Below are 11,275 nucleotides of genomic sequence, written 5' to 3' on the forward strand. Positions count from 1 at the left end.
GGGCGCACGCCTTTAACTAGACGTGTGTGTGTGTGTGTGGACGCACGCCTTTAACTAGACGTGTGTGTGTGTGTGGACGCACGCCTTTAACTAGACGTGTGTGTGTGTGTGTGGACGCACGCCTTTAACTAGACGTGTGTGTGTGGACGCACGCCTTTAACTAGACGTGTGTGTGTGGACGCACGCCTTTAACTAGACGTGTGTGTGTGTGTGGACGCACGCCTTTAACTAGACGTGTGTGTGTGTGTGTGTGTGTGTGGACGCAAGCGTTTAACCAGACGTGTGTGTGTGTGTGGGACGCACGCGTTTAACCAGACGTGTGTGTGTGTGTGTGTGTGGACGCACGCGTTTAACTAGACGTGTGTGTGTGTGTGTGGTGTGGACGCACGCGTTTAACTAGACGTGTGTGTGTGTGTGTGGTGTGTGGACGCACGCGTTTAACTAGACGTGTGTGTGTGGACGCACGCGTTTAACTAGACGTGTGTGTGTGTGTGTGTGTGTGGACGCACGCGTTTAACCAGATGTGTGTGTGTGGACGCACGCGTTTAACCAGACGTGTGTGTGTGTGTGTGGACGCACGCGTTTAACCAGGCCTGTGTGTGTGTTGTGGACGCACGCGTTTAACCAGGCCTGTGTGTGTGTGGACGCACGCGTTTAACCAGGCGTGTGTGTGTGTGTGGACGCACGCGTTTAACCAGGCGTGTGTGTGTGTGGACGCACGCGTTTAACCAGGCGTGTGTGTGTGTGGACGCACGCGTTTAACCAGGCGTGTGTGTGTGTGGACGCACGCGTTTAACCAGGCGTGTGTGTGTGTGGACGCACGCGTTTAACCAGGCGTGTGTGTGTGTGGACACACGCTTTTAACCAGGCGTGTGTGTGTGTGGACGCACGCGTTTAACCAGGCGTGTGTGTGTGGACGCACGCGTTTAACCAGGCGTGTGTGTGTGTGTGTGGACGCACGCGTTTAACTAGACGTGTGTGTGTGGTGTGGACGCACGCGTTTAACTAGACGTGTGTGTGTGTGTGTGGACGCACGCCTTTAACTAGACGTGTGTGTGTGTGGACGCACGCCTTTAACTAGACGTGTGTGTGTGTGGACGCACGCCTTTAACTAGACGTGTGTGTGTGTGTGGACGCACGCCTTTAACTAGACGTGTGTGTGTTTGTGTGTGTGTGTGTGTGTGTGTGTGGACGCACGCGTTTAACTAGACGTGTGTGTGTGTGGACGCACGCGTTTAACTAGACGTGTGTGTGTGTGTGTGTGTGTGTGTGTGTGTGTGTGTGTGTGTGTGTGTGGACGCACGCGTTTAACTAGACGTGTGTGTGTGTGGACGCACGCGTTTAACTAGACGTGTGTGTGTGTGTGTGTGTGGACGCACGCGTTTAACTAGACGTGTGTGTGTGTGTGGACGCACGCGTTTAACTAGACGTGTGTGTGTGTGTGACGCACGCGTTTAACTAGACGTGTGTGTGTGTGTGGACGCACGCGTTTAACTAGACGTGTGTGTGTGTGTGTGTGTGTGGACGCACGCCTTTAACTAGACGTGTTTGTGTGTGTGGACGCACGCCTTTAACTAGACTGTGTGTGTGTGTGGACGCACGCCTTTAACTAGACGTGTGTGTGTGTGTGTGTGTGTGTGTGTGTGTGATGCACGCGTTTAACTAGACGTGCTGACAACTAATCAGTCAAGGCCGCAGTGCTATAATTAGAGTTAAGACAACATACGGAGGTCACATTCAGAGCAGGTGATGAGGAGTCGGTCTTCACAAAGGGAGGATATGAAATGAAAACGAGCCTTCGGAAACAAAACATCTCATATGGAAATGAATCCAGGGAGGCCTGTGTCTGTCAATAGACCTCGTCCTGATACAATGTGTACTGTTGTAATAATAACAACTCCAATCACCCTCTCAAAGGACACTGCTTCCTGTACAGAGAGAATACGCATTGTTACACACACAGCCCTCCCTGGCAATCACACACACGTCTAGTTAAACGCGTGCGTTCACACACACACACACACACACACACACACACACACACACACACACACACAGCAAGCTCTTGAATTGCATCTTAATTCCTACAATGAAAATACGTTTTGCTAAAATAATGACGATTGCCTGTGTTAGCGTTGATCTGTGAGAATAATGTGGTAGATGTGTCACCCCTGTAATTGCTTGCTCCCTGAGGTGAGACCTGTTCCTTTTGATGTTTCAGCAAAACTGCCTTTTACCTTACTGTTTCCAATCTTGCTTATGTGTTCAGAAATGTTGAACAAAAGTCTAGGGCAACAGTAAAGTATTTGGGCCTGTGGTCACCTCTTCAGTCTGATCTCCACAGAATCAAGAGAGATTAGCTACAGTAGGTTGGGTTCTGCTGACCATATGACCTGACCAGGATAATCTTAAACCCCAGTTATAGTCTACAACCATCTCTACGGCTACAACTAGGGCCTGGTAAAGGTAGAGCTCTGATCCTTTCGGATCAATAACACTGATTTCCCATCAACCCTCCCTTTTTCTTGTCCTGCAGGATCACGTTGAAACAGAGAAGCTACTGGGCAGAGACAACGTGAACCAGGAGGCTCTTCTCTCCTACGCCCGTGAGGCGGCCGACTTTGGCACCAACTACCAGTTGCCCTCTCTAGACTACGCCATCAACCACTGCAGCCAGCCCGACGTGGCCATGTTCGACTTCACCTGCATGTGCGCCTCGGAGAACGCAGCTCTGGTCAGGGAGAAGTACGGACACCAGCTACTTGTGTCCCTGGTGGGGGACAGTCTACTGGAGGTGAAGGGAGGGGCGGCCTGACTTCATACTAGATGTTGTACTGTTATGGGTAAAATGTATACACACAACTAGGTTGCATTAATTTGGATGCACTGTAGAAAAATGTAGCAGAAAACAAAGACCCATTTCTTATTGGACAACATGTTTTTCCTCTGTTTCAATCTGTTTTTCATCTGTTTGGTGCCTAATAAATATGACGCAGGTATAGATCACTGTTCATTGAATTTCTCGCTCTAGTGCCAGTCGATATTTAAAGCTTTGCCTAAATGCCCCAAGTCACAAGAGCCAACAGTAATGTGTTGTATGTGCAATTAAATCCTGTTTCAACTTGTTTGAAGAAACAAATGTGGGATTGGTTTTCTGGGGATTGTTTTCCTTTGAGAAGGTTCCAGTAGATCAGATGAGCATGCTTTTCTCCACACATTCCCAATTGGCAGATTCTGAACATTTCTAGTTTGCTTATTGTCGCTCAACTACTGGTGTGTCTCATGAATGCATTGACCCTGTACATGTTCTCTGTCTCTAGCCCTTCTGGCCCATGGGGACTGGCTGTGCTCGAGGCTTCCTGGCTGCCTTTGACACGGTGTGGATGGTGAGGGGCTGGGTGCAGGGCAAGACCCCCCTGGAGATCCTGGCAGAAAGGTACTACAGTAGGCTGAGGGATGTGACTGAAGTAATATGGAAGTCTACACACAGACCTAATGGGATGAGCTTCAACTGCTTCATCCATAATGATGAGAAACTGGTTTCAGGAACTGAAAAGATTGAAATTAGGATTAGATCCATGTTACAGGTTAGTGAATGTTTGGTTGTCCTATTAGTGGACCTTAAGGGGATTGTTTTACTTGTATTATTAAACAGAATGGTAGTGTTTACTCTTCCCCAGTGTAACAGGTCATCTGTTTGGCTTTTAACAGAAAATGAAAGGTCATCTTCTGTTACGTTTGTAGGGAGAGTCTCTACAGGCTATTACCCCAAACAACGACAGAGAACATCTCAAAGAACTTTGAGCAGTACACCATTGACCCGGTAACACGGTACCCAAACCTCAACTCCAGCTGTGTCAAGCCACATCAGGTCTGTCTGAGATGGAGAGTAGCTCACACTTTAAACAGCTTGTTTTATTTAGAACAGTTGACATTAACATGCTTGACATGTATTGACATTTTCATGTTAAAGTAACTCATCACGCGAGCTCTTTCTCTCTCAGGTCTGTCACCTGTTCATAGACGGGCAGCAGAACTCCTATCCTCTGGAATGCTGTGGACCTACACATAGATCTGTCAGTCTCTCCAGACGGGGTGAGTCTTCACGAAAACAGACTGACCACAGTCTGAGACCTGTCATTTCTCAGGCCTGTCATCTCTGACTAACCCATGTCTGATGCATCATCCTCTAATCATATCACAGGCTCAGACACAGCCAGGATATAGAAATAGAATTACGTCTGCAGTTCCACCCATCGTGGATCATTGACTTGAATGGGAACGTCCATTCTACAGGTAGCCTAGTGGTTAAGAGCGTTGGGCTAGTAACCGAAAGGTTGCTGTTCAGTCTGATAGGGGATTCAAACCAATCTGTTGATGTTTCCTTGAGCAAGGCACTACATGCTAATTGCTCTGGATAGGAGTGTGTGCTAAATGACTCAAATGTAATTGTATTTACATGGCGCAGGAGCTGACTGTGAGGATCGGTCATCAGGACTTAATGGCTCCTCGTGACGGTCTATTGGTACTCTATCTCATTGTCCAATAAACTTGTCTCAGCTGACAGTTAAGCCATTGTTTATTTTATCACAGTTACAGGCTGGTACATTAAACAGGGTCAAACATGCCCAACAAAAGTGTGTGCTAGCCTACATTCCCCTTCCCTCATACTCCCTTAACTTTGAGGTGTTATTACACCACTGTGATGTCTATGAACTGTAGCCTGGTGTGTTTATCTTTCTCTGTGGGTTTTGTTATTTGGTGAGGATGTATTGTGATTGGCTGACTGATTGGTTGACCCCTCTTCTTCCAGAGTCGGACATCCGGCCAAGCCGCCTCCTCACCTGGTGTCAGAAGCAGACTCTGGGTTATAGAGGCGTGGACGTCACCAACCTCACCTCCTCCTGGAAGAGTGGCCTGGCGCTCTGTGCTCTTATACACCTCATCCGACCTGACCTCATGTGAGAGAAGACACATGTATATACACTGCTCAAAAAAATAAAGGGAACCCTAAAATAACACATCCTAGATCTGAATTAATGAAATATACTTTTAAATACTTTTTTATTTACATAGTTGAATGTGCTGACAACAAAATCAAATCAATGGAAATCAAATTTATCTACCCATGGAGGTCTGGATTTGGAGTCACACTCAAAATTAAAGTGGAATACCACACTACAGGCTAATCCAACTTTGATGTAATGTCCTTAAAACAAGTCAAAATGAGGCTCAGTAGTGTGTGTGGCCTCCACGTGCCTGTATGACCTCCCTACAACACCTGGGCATGCTCCTGATGAGGTGGCGGATGGTCTCCTGAGGGATCTCCTCCCAGACCTGGACTAAAGCATCCGCCAACTCCTGGACAGTCTGGCGCAACGTGGCGTTGGTGGATGGAGCGAGACATGATGTCCCAGATGTGCTCAATTGGATTCAGGTCTGGGGAACAGGCGGGCCAGTCCATAGCATCAATGCCTTCCTCTTGCAGGAACTGCTGACACATTCCAGCCACATGAGGTCTAGCATTGTCTTGCATTAGGAGGAACCCAGGGCCAACCGCACCAGCATATGGTCTCACAAGGGGTCTGAGGATCTCATCTCGGTACCTAATGGCAGTCAGGCTACCTCTGGCTAGCACATGGAGGGCTGTGCGGCCCCCCAAAGAAATGCCACCCCACACCATGACTGACCCACCGCCAAACCGGTCATGCTGGAGGATGTTGCAGGCAGCAGAACGTTCCCCACGGCGTCTCCAGACTCTGTCACGTCTATCACATATGCTCAGTGTGAACCTGCTTTCATCTGTGAAGAGCACAGTGCGCCAGTGGCGAATTTGCCAATCTTGGTGTTCTCTGGCAAATGCCAAACGTCCTGCACGGTGTTGGGCTGTAAGCACAACCCCCACCTGTGGACGACGGGCCCTCATACAACCCTCATGGAGTCTGTTTCTGACCATTTGAGCAGACACATGCATATTTGTGGCCTGCTGGAGGTAATTTTTCAGGGCTCTGGCAGTGCTCCTCCTTGCACAAAGGCGGAGGTAGTGGTCCAGCTGCTGGGTTGTTGCCCTCCTACAGCCTCCCACATCTCCTGATGTACTGGCCTGTCTCCTGGTAGCGCCTCCATGCTCTGGACACTACGCTGACAGACACAGCAAACCTTCTTGCCACAGCTCGCATTGATGTACCATCCTGGATGAGCTGCACTACCTGAGCCACTTGTGTGGGTTGTAGACGCCGTCTCATGCTACCACTAGAGTGAAAGCACCGCCAGTATTCAAAAGTGACCAAAACATCAGCCAGGAAGCATAGGAACTGAGAAGTGGTCTGTGGTCACCACCTGCAGAACCACTCCTTTATTGGGGGTGTCTTGCTAATTGCCTATAATTTCCACCTGTTGTCTATTCCATTTGCACAACAGCATGTGAAATTTATTGTCAATCAGTGTTGCTTCCTAAGTGGACAGTTTGATTTCACAGAAGTATGATTGACTTGGAGTTACATTGTTTAAGTGTTCCCTTTATTTTTTTGAGCAGTGTACATTGTATACACACACACACACACACAGTCGTGGTCTTATCGCCATCATCAAAGCACACACTGATTATCATCTTGTCTGTGACCATGCACTTACTTTGGTTCTGTCACATGTTATGCTGTTGAAAATGTCAACAGTGACATTGATTATACTGTTGACAACACTTCTGTTAAACTAAATGTGTGGGACTCAAGTTACAAACGGTCCTATATGTCCTGAACTTTGTAGGAAACAGCTAGGTTTGTCTATGTAGAGAAATGGCCTGAACCACACAAAGGAAAGAGCATTTGGTTATCATATTGCACTCCAAATGTTTATAAAGCATTCGATCTTACAGTATTAGATACTGACGGCACTTATGAGGAGCTCCACGCCTTGAAATGGTTTACCTAAAAGACAAATGGGTCTTATCCCTTACGCTGTGTCAAATGGGTCTTATCCCTTACGCTGTGTCAAATGGGTCTTATCCCTTACGCTGTGTCAAATGGGTCTTATCCCTTACGCTGTGTCAAATGGGTCTCCTCCCTTACGCTGTGTCAAATGGGTCTTTTCCCTTACGCTGTGTCAAATGGGTCTTTTCCCTTACGCTGTGTCAAATGGGTCTTTTCCCTTACGCTGTGTCAAATGGGTCTCTTCCCTTACGCTGTGTCAAATGGGTCTCATCCCTTACGCTGTGTCAAATGGGTCTCATCCCTTACGCTGTGTCAAATGGGTCTCATCCCCCTACGCTGTGTCAAATGGGTCTCATCCCTTACGCTGTGTCAAATGGGTCTCATCCCTTACGCTGTGTCAAATGGGTCTCATCCCTTACGCTGTGTCAAATGGGTCTCATCCCTTACGCTGTGTCAAATGGGTCTCATCCCTTACGCTGTGTCAAATGGGTCTCATCCCTTACGCTGTGTCAAATGGGTCTCATCCCTTACGCTGTGTCAAATGGGTCTCATCCCTTACGCTGTGTCAAATGGGTCTCATCCCTTACGCTGTGTCAAATGGGTCTCATCCCTTACGCTGTGTCAAATGGGTCTCATCCCTTACGCTGTGTCAAATGGGTCTCATCCCTTACGCTGTGTCAAATGGGTCTCATCCCTTACGCGGTGTCAAATGGGTCTCATCCCTTACGCGGTGTCGATGCAGTCAGAGGGCTGGGGGTACAGTCGTGAGTACCTCATCCCTCTGGCTCTAGCTCCCAATTGGGTAATCCCACCCACCTTCCTTTCTGTGTCACAGGTGTATGTCATTGGACAGTTTGTTCTGAATTAAACCCTTTTATTGAAAGGAAACATGTTCATAACATTACTAGGGCTGTTGCGAAGGGCCTTAGATCTCTCCTTTTCAGTTCCCCTTTCATCGCTCTGTTTTGGAAAACAGAACGATTATAAAATGCATCATTAAACCAACATTCTCACTTAATCGGGGAAACAACTTTATTGAGATCTTTAAGGATGTAAACCTGATGCCTCATCTCTTTCACTCTCTCCATCCTAGTGACTTTGACTCCCTGAATGAGGAGGACTCAGCCAAGAACAACCAGCTGGCCTTTGACATAGCAGAGCGTGAATTTGGTATCCAGCCTGTGACCACGGGGAAGGAGATGGCTCTGGACCAGGACCCAGACAAGCTGATGATGGTGCTGTACATCTCTAAGGTTTACGAGATGTTCCGCAACTCACCTGCATCCATCACTGGTAGGCTGCTGTTCTGAGTCATTCTCTCACGCCTCATCTGATGCCACAGTACGTCACACTTCCAGAAGTAGCTACTGCACACATGGCCCCTGCTCAAGAGTCTACTTCCTGAAGCGCCAGAAATGTAAACTCCATGCACAACAGTTACATAATGGTACCCGATATTACGATGTGTTACCTACCATACTACATATGGAAAATAATGTTGCTATAATGCCTACTATTCTCCATAAATTACTCCATAACTGTGGAGTTTTACTACTTCTAAAGTATGCTATATTTCAGTTACATGCAGTATTCTGAAGGTTAGATTGAGGTAAGCTTCAATACATAATGAGGAAGGTGTGTGACTGAACGGTTATGACTTTGCGTCTGTCATGGTAGGATAGGATTGATTGCATGTTACACATACAGTTTAAGTTGGAAGTTTACATACACCTTAGCCAAATACATTTAAACTCAGTTTTTCACAATTCCTGACATTTAATCCTAGTAAAAAATCCCTGTCTTAGGTTAGTTAGGATCACCACTTCATTTTAAGAATTTGAAATGTAAGAATAATAGTAGAGAATGATTTCAGCTTTTATTTCTTTCATCACATTCTCAGTGGGTCAGAAGTTTACATACACTCAATTAGTATTTGGTAGCATTGCCTTTAAATTGTTTAACTTGGGTCAAACTTTTTGGGTAGCCTTCCACAAGCTTCCCACAATAAGTTGGGTGAATTTTGTCCCATTCTTCCTGACAGAGCTGGTGTAATTGAGTCAGGTTTGTAGGCCTCCTTGCTCACACACGCTTTTCCAGTTCTGCCCACAAATTTTCTATGGGATTGAGGTCAGGGACTTGATGGCCACTCCAATACCTAGACTTTGTTGTCCTTAAGCCATTTTGCCACAACGTTGGAAGTATGCTTGGGGTCATTGTCCATTTGGAAGACCCAATTGCGACCAAGCTTTAACTGCCTGACTGATGTCTTGATGTTGCTTCAATATATCAACATAATTTTCCATCCTCATGATGCCATCCATTTTGTGAAGTGCACCAGTCCCTCCTGCAGCAAAGCACCCCCACAACATGATGCTGCATGCTTCACGGTTGGGATGGTGTTCTTCGGCTTGCAAGCCTCCCCATTTTTCCTCCAAACATAACAATGGTCATTATGGCCAAACAGAACTATTTTTGTTTCATCAGACCAGAGGACATTTCTCCAAAAAGTACAATCTTTGACCCCATGTGCTGTTGCAAACCGTAGTCTGTCTTCTTATGGCGGTTTTGGAGCAGTGGCTTCTTCCTTGCTGAGCAGCCTTTCAGGTTATGTCGATATAGGACTCGTTTGTACTGTGGATATAGATACTTTTGTACCTGTTTCCTCCAGCATCTTGACAAGGTCCTTTGCTGTTGTTCTGGGATTGATTTGCACTTTGCACCAAAGTACATTCATCTCTAGGAGACAGAATGCATCTCCTTCCTGTTTATACTTGTGTACTATTGTTTGTACAGATAAATGTGGTACCTTTAGGCATTTGGAAATTGCTCTGAAGGATGAACCAGACTTGTGGAGGTCCACAATTTACTTTCTGAGGACTTGGCTGATTTAATTTGATTTTCCCATGATGTCAAGCAATGAGGCACTGAGTTTGAAGGTAGGCCTTGAAATACTTCCACAGGTACACCTTGAAATACTTCCACAGGTACACCTCCAATTGACTCAAATTATGTCAATTAGTTTATCAGCAGCTTCTAAACCTTTATTTTAAAGGCACAGTCAATTTAGTGTATGTTAACTTCTGACCCACTGGAATTGTGATTAAGTAAAATAATCTGTCTGTAAACAATTGTTGGAAAAATGACTTGTCATGCACAAAATAGGTGTCCTAACCGACTTGCCAAAACTATAGTTTGTTAACAAGAAAAGTGTGGAGTGGTTAAAAAAAAACAAGGTTTAATGACTTTAAAATTTAGGATTTCAACTGTACATGTAGGCCCCAGTTCAGGTCACCTCACGCTCATGGTAATAATAATGCCTCTGAGATGTATGGCTGCCTTTATAGAATACAGAAGGCGTTATGGCACGTCATTCAACAAAAATACTAATGATTTAGCCAGATAATTGGTTAATGGGGGGAACTAATTGGTAATGCCCTCACAATAGTCTTGACACTTGATTAATCATCTTGAACCAGTTTCCAACTGGGGATACTGTAGTCTTGTTTGTGCTTTTATTTTCACATTTCTCTATCTGGTTACCCTCTTGACCTGGTTTGGATGGTTTAATACGGTATGTGTATTATAGTATATCACGTATCAAAATGCTCATTACAACACGCGGCTATGATTTGTTACAGGTACAAGAGAAACAGATGAAAACAATGAGGACTATTCGCCCAAGTCTGCAAACTCAGTTTACAACTTAATGAACCAAACACCTCCAAGAAAGAGGATCCCAAAGGTAACATGAGCTCGCTCGCTTTCTCTCCCTCTTGCTCGCTTTCTCTCTCTCTTGCTCGCTCTCTCTCTCTCTTGCTCGCTCTCTCTCCCTCTTGCTCGCTCTCTCTCCCTCTTGCTCGCTCTCTCTCCCTCTTGCTCGCTCTCTCTCCCTCTTGTTGCTCGCTCTCTCTCCCTCTTGTTGCTCGCTCTCTCTCCCTCTTGTTGCTCGCTCTCTCTCCCTCTTGTTGCTCGCTCTCTCTCTCTCCTCTTGTTGCTCGCTCTCTCTCTCTCCCTCTTGTTGCTCGCTCTCTCTCTCTCCCTCTTGTTGCTCGCTCTCTCTCTTGTTGCTCCCTCTTGTTGCTCGCTCTCTCTCTCTCCCTCTTGTTGCTCGCTCTCTCTCTCCCTCTTGTTGCTCGCTCTCTCTCTCTCCCTCTTGTTGCTCGCTCTCTCTCTCCCTCTTGTTGCTCGCTCTCTCTCTCCCCTCTTGTTGCTCGCTCTCTCTCTCTCTCCCTCTTGTTGCTCGCTCTCCTCTCTCTCTCTCCCTCTTGTTGCTCGCTCTCTCTCTCTCCCTCTTGTTGCTCGCTCTCTCTCTCTCCCTCTTGTTGCTCGCTCTCTCTCTCTCCCTC

The 11,275-nt window shown here is 46.6% G+C and overlaps 1 protein-coding gene across 2 annotated transcripts in view; it reads left to right on the top strand.

Annotated features, from left to right (window-relative positions):
- Window positions 1–11,275, top strand: part of mical2b (microtubule associated monooxygenase, calponin and LIM domain containing 2b) — a 143,761-nt gene that overhangs the window by 78,371 nt on the left and 54,115 nt on the right. For both annotated transcript variants that reach the window (XM_065022404.1, XM_065022405.1), the window contains exons 8-14: window positions 2,537–2,794; window positions 3,321–3,436; window positions 3,745–3,871; window positions 4,005–4,095; window positions 4,814–4,961; window positions 8,023–8,222; window positions 10,568–10,671. In XM_065022404.1, coding sequence (XP_064878476.1) covers window positions 2,537–2,794; window positions 3,321–3,436; window positions 3,745–3,871; window positions 4,005–4,095; window positions 4,814–4,961; window positions 8,023–8,222; window positions 10,568–10,671 — 1,044 coding nt within the window. The remainder of the gene's footprint in view (window positions 1–2,536; window positions 2,795–3,320; window positions 3,437–3,744; window positions 3,872–4,004; window positions 4,096–4,813; window positions 4,962–8,022; window positions 8,223–10,567; window positions 10,672–11,275) is intronic.

The sequence above is a fragment of the Oncorhynchus nerka genome, linkage group LG9a (assembly GCF_034236695.1).
Source record: "Oncorhynchus nerka isolate Pitt River linkage group LG9a, Oner_Uvic_2.0, whole genome shotgun sequence".
Classification (NCBI taxonomy): Eukaryota; Metazoa; Chordata; class Actinopteri; order Salmoniformes; family Salmonidae; genus Oncorhynchus; species Oncorhynchus nerka.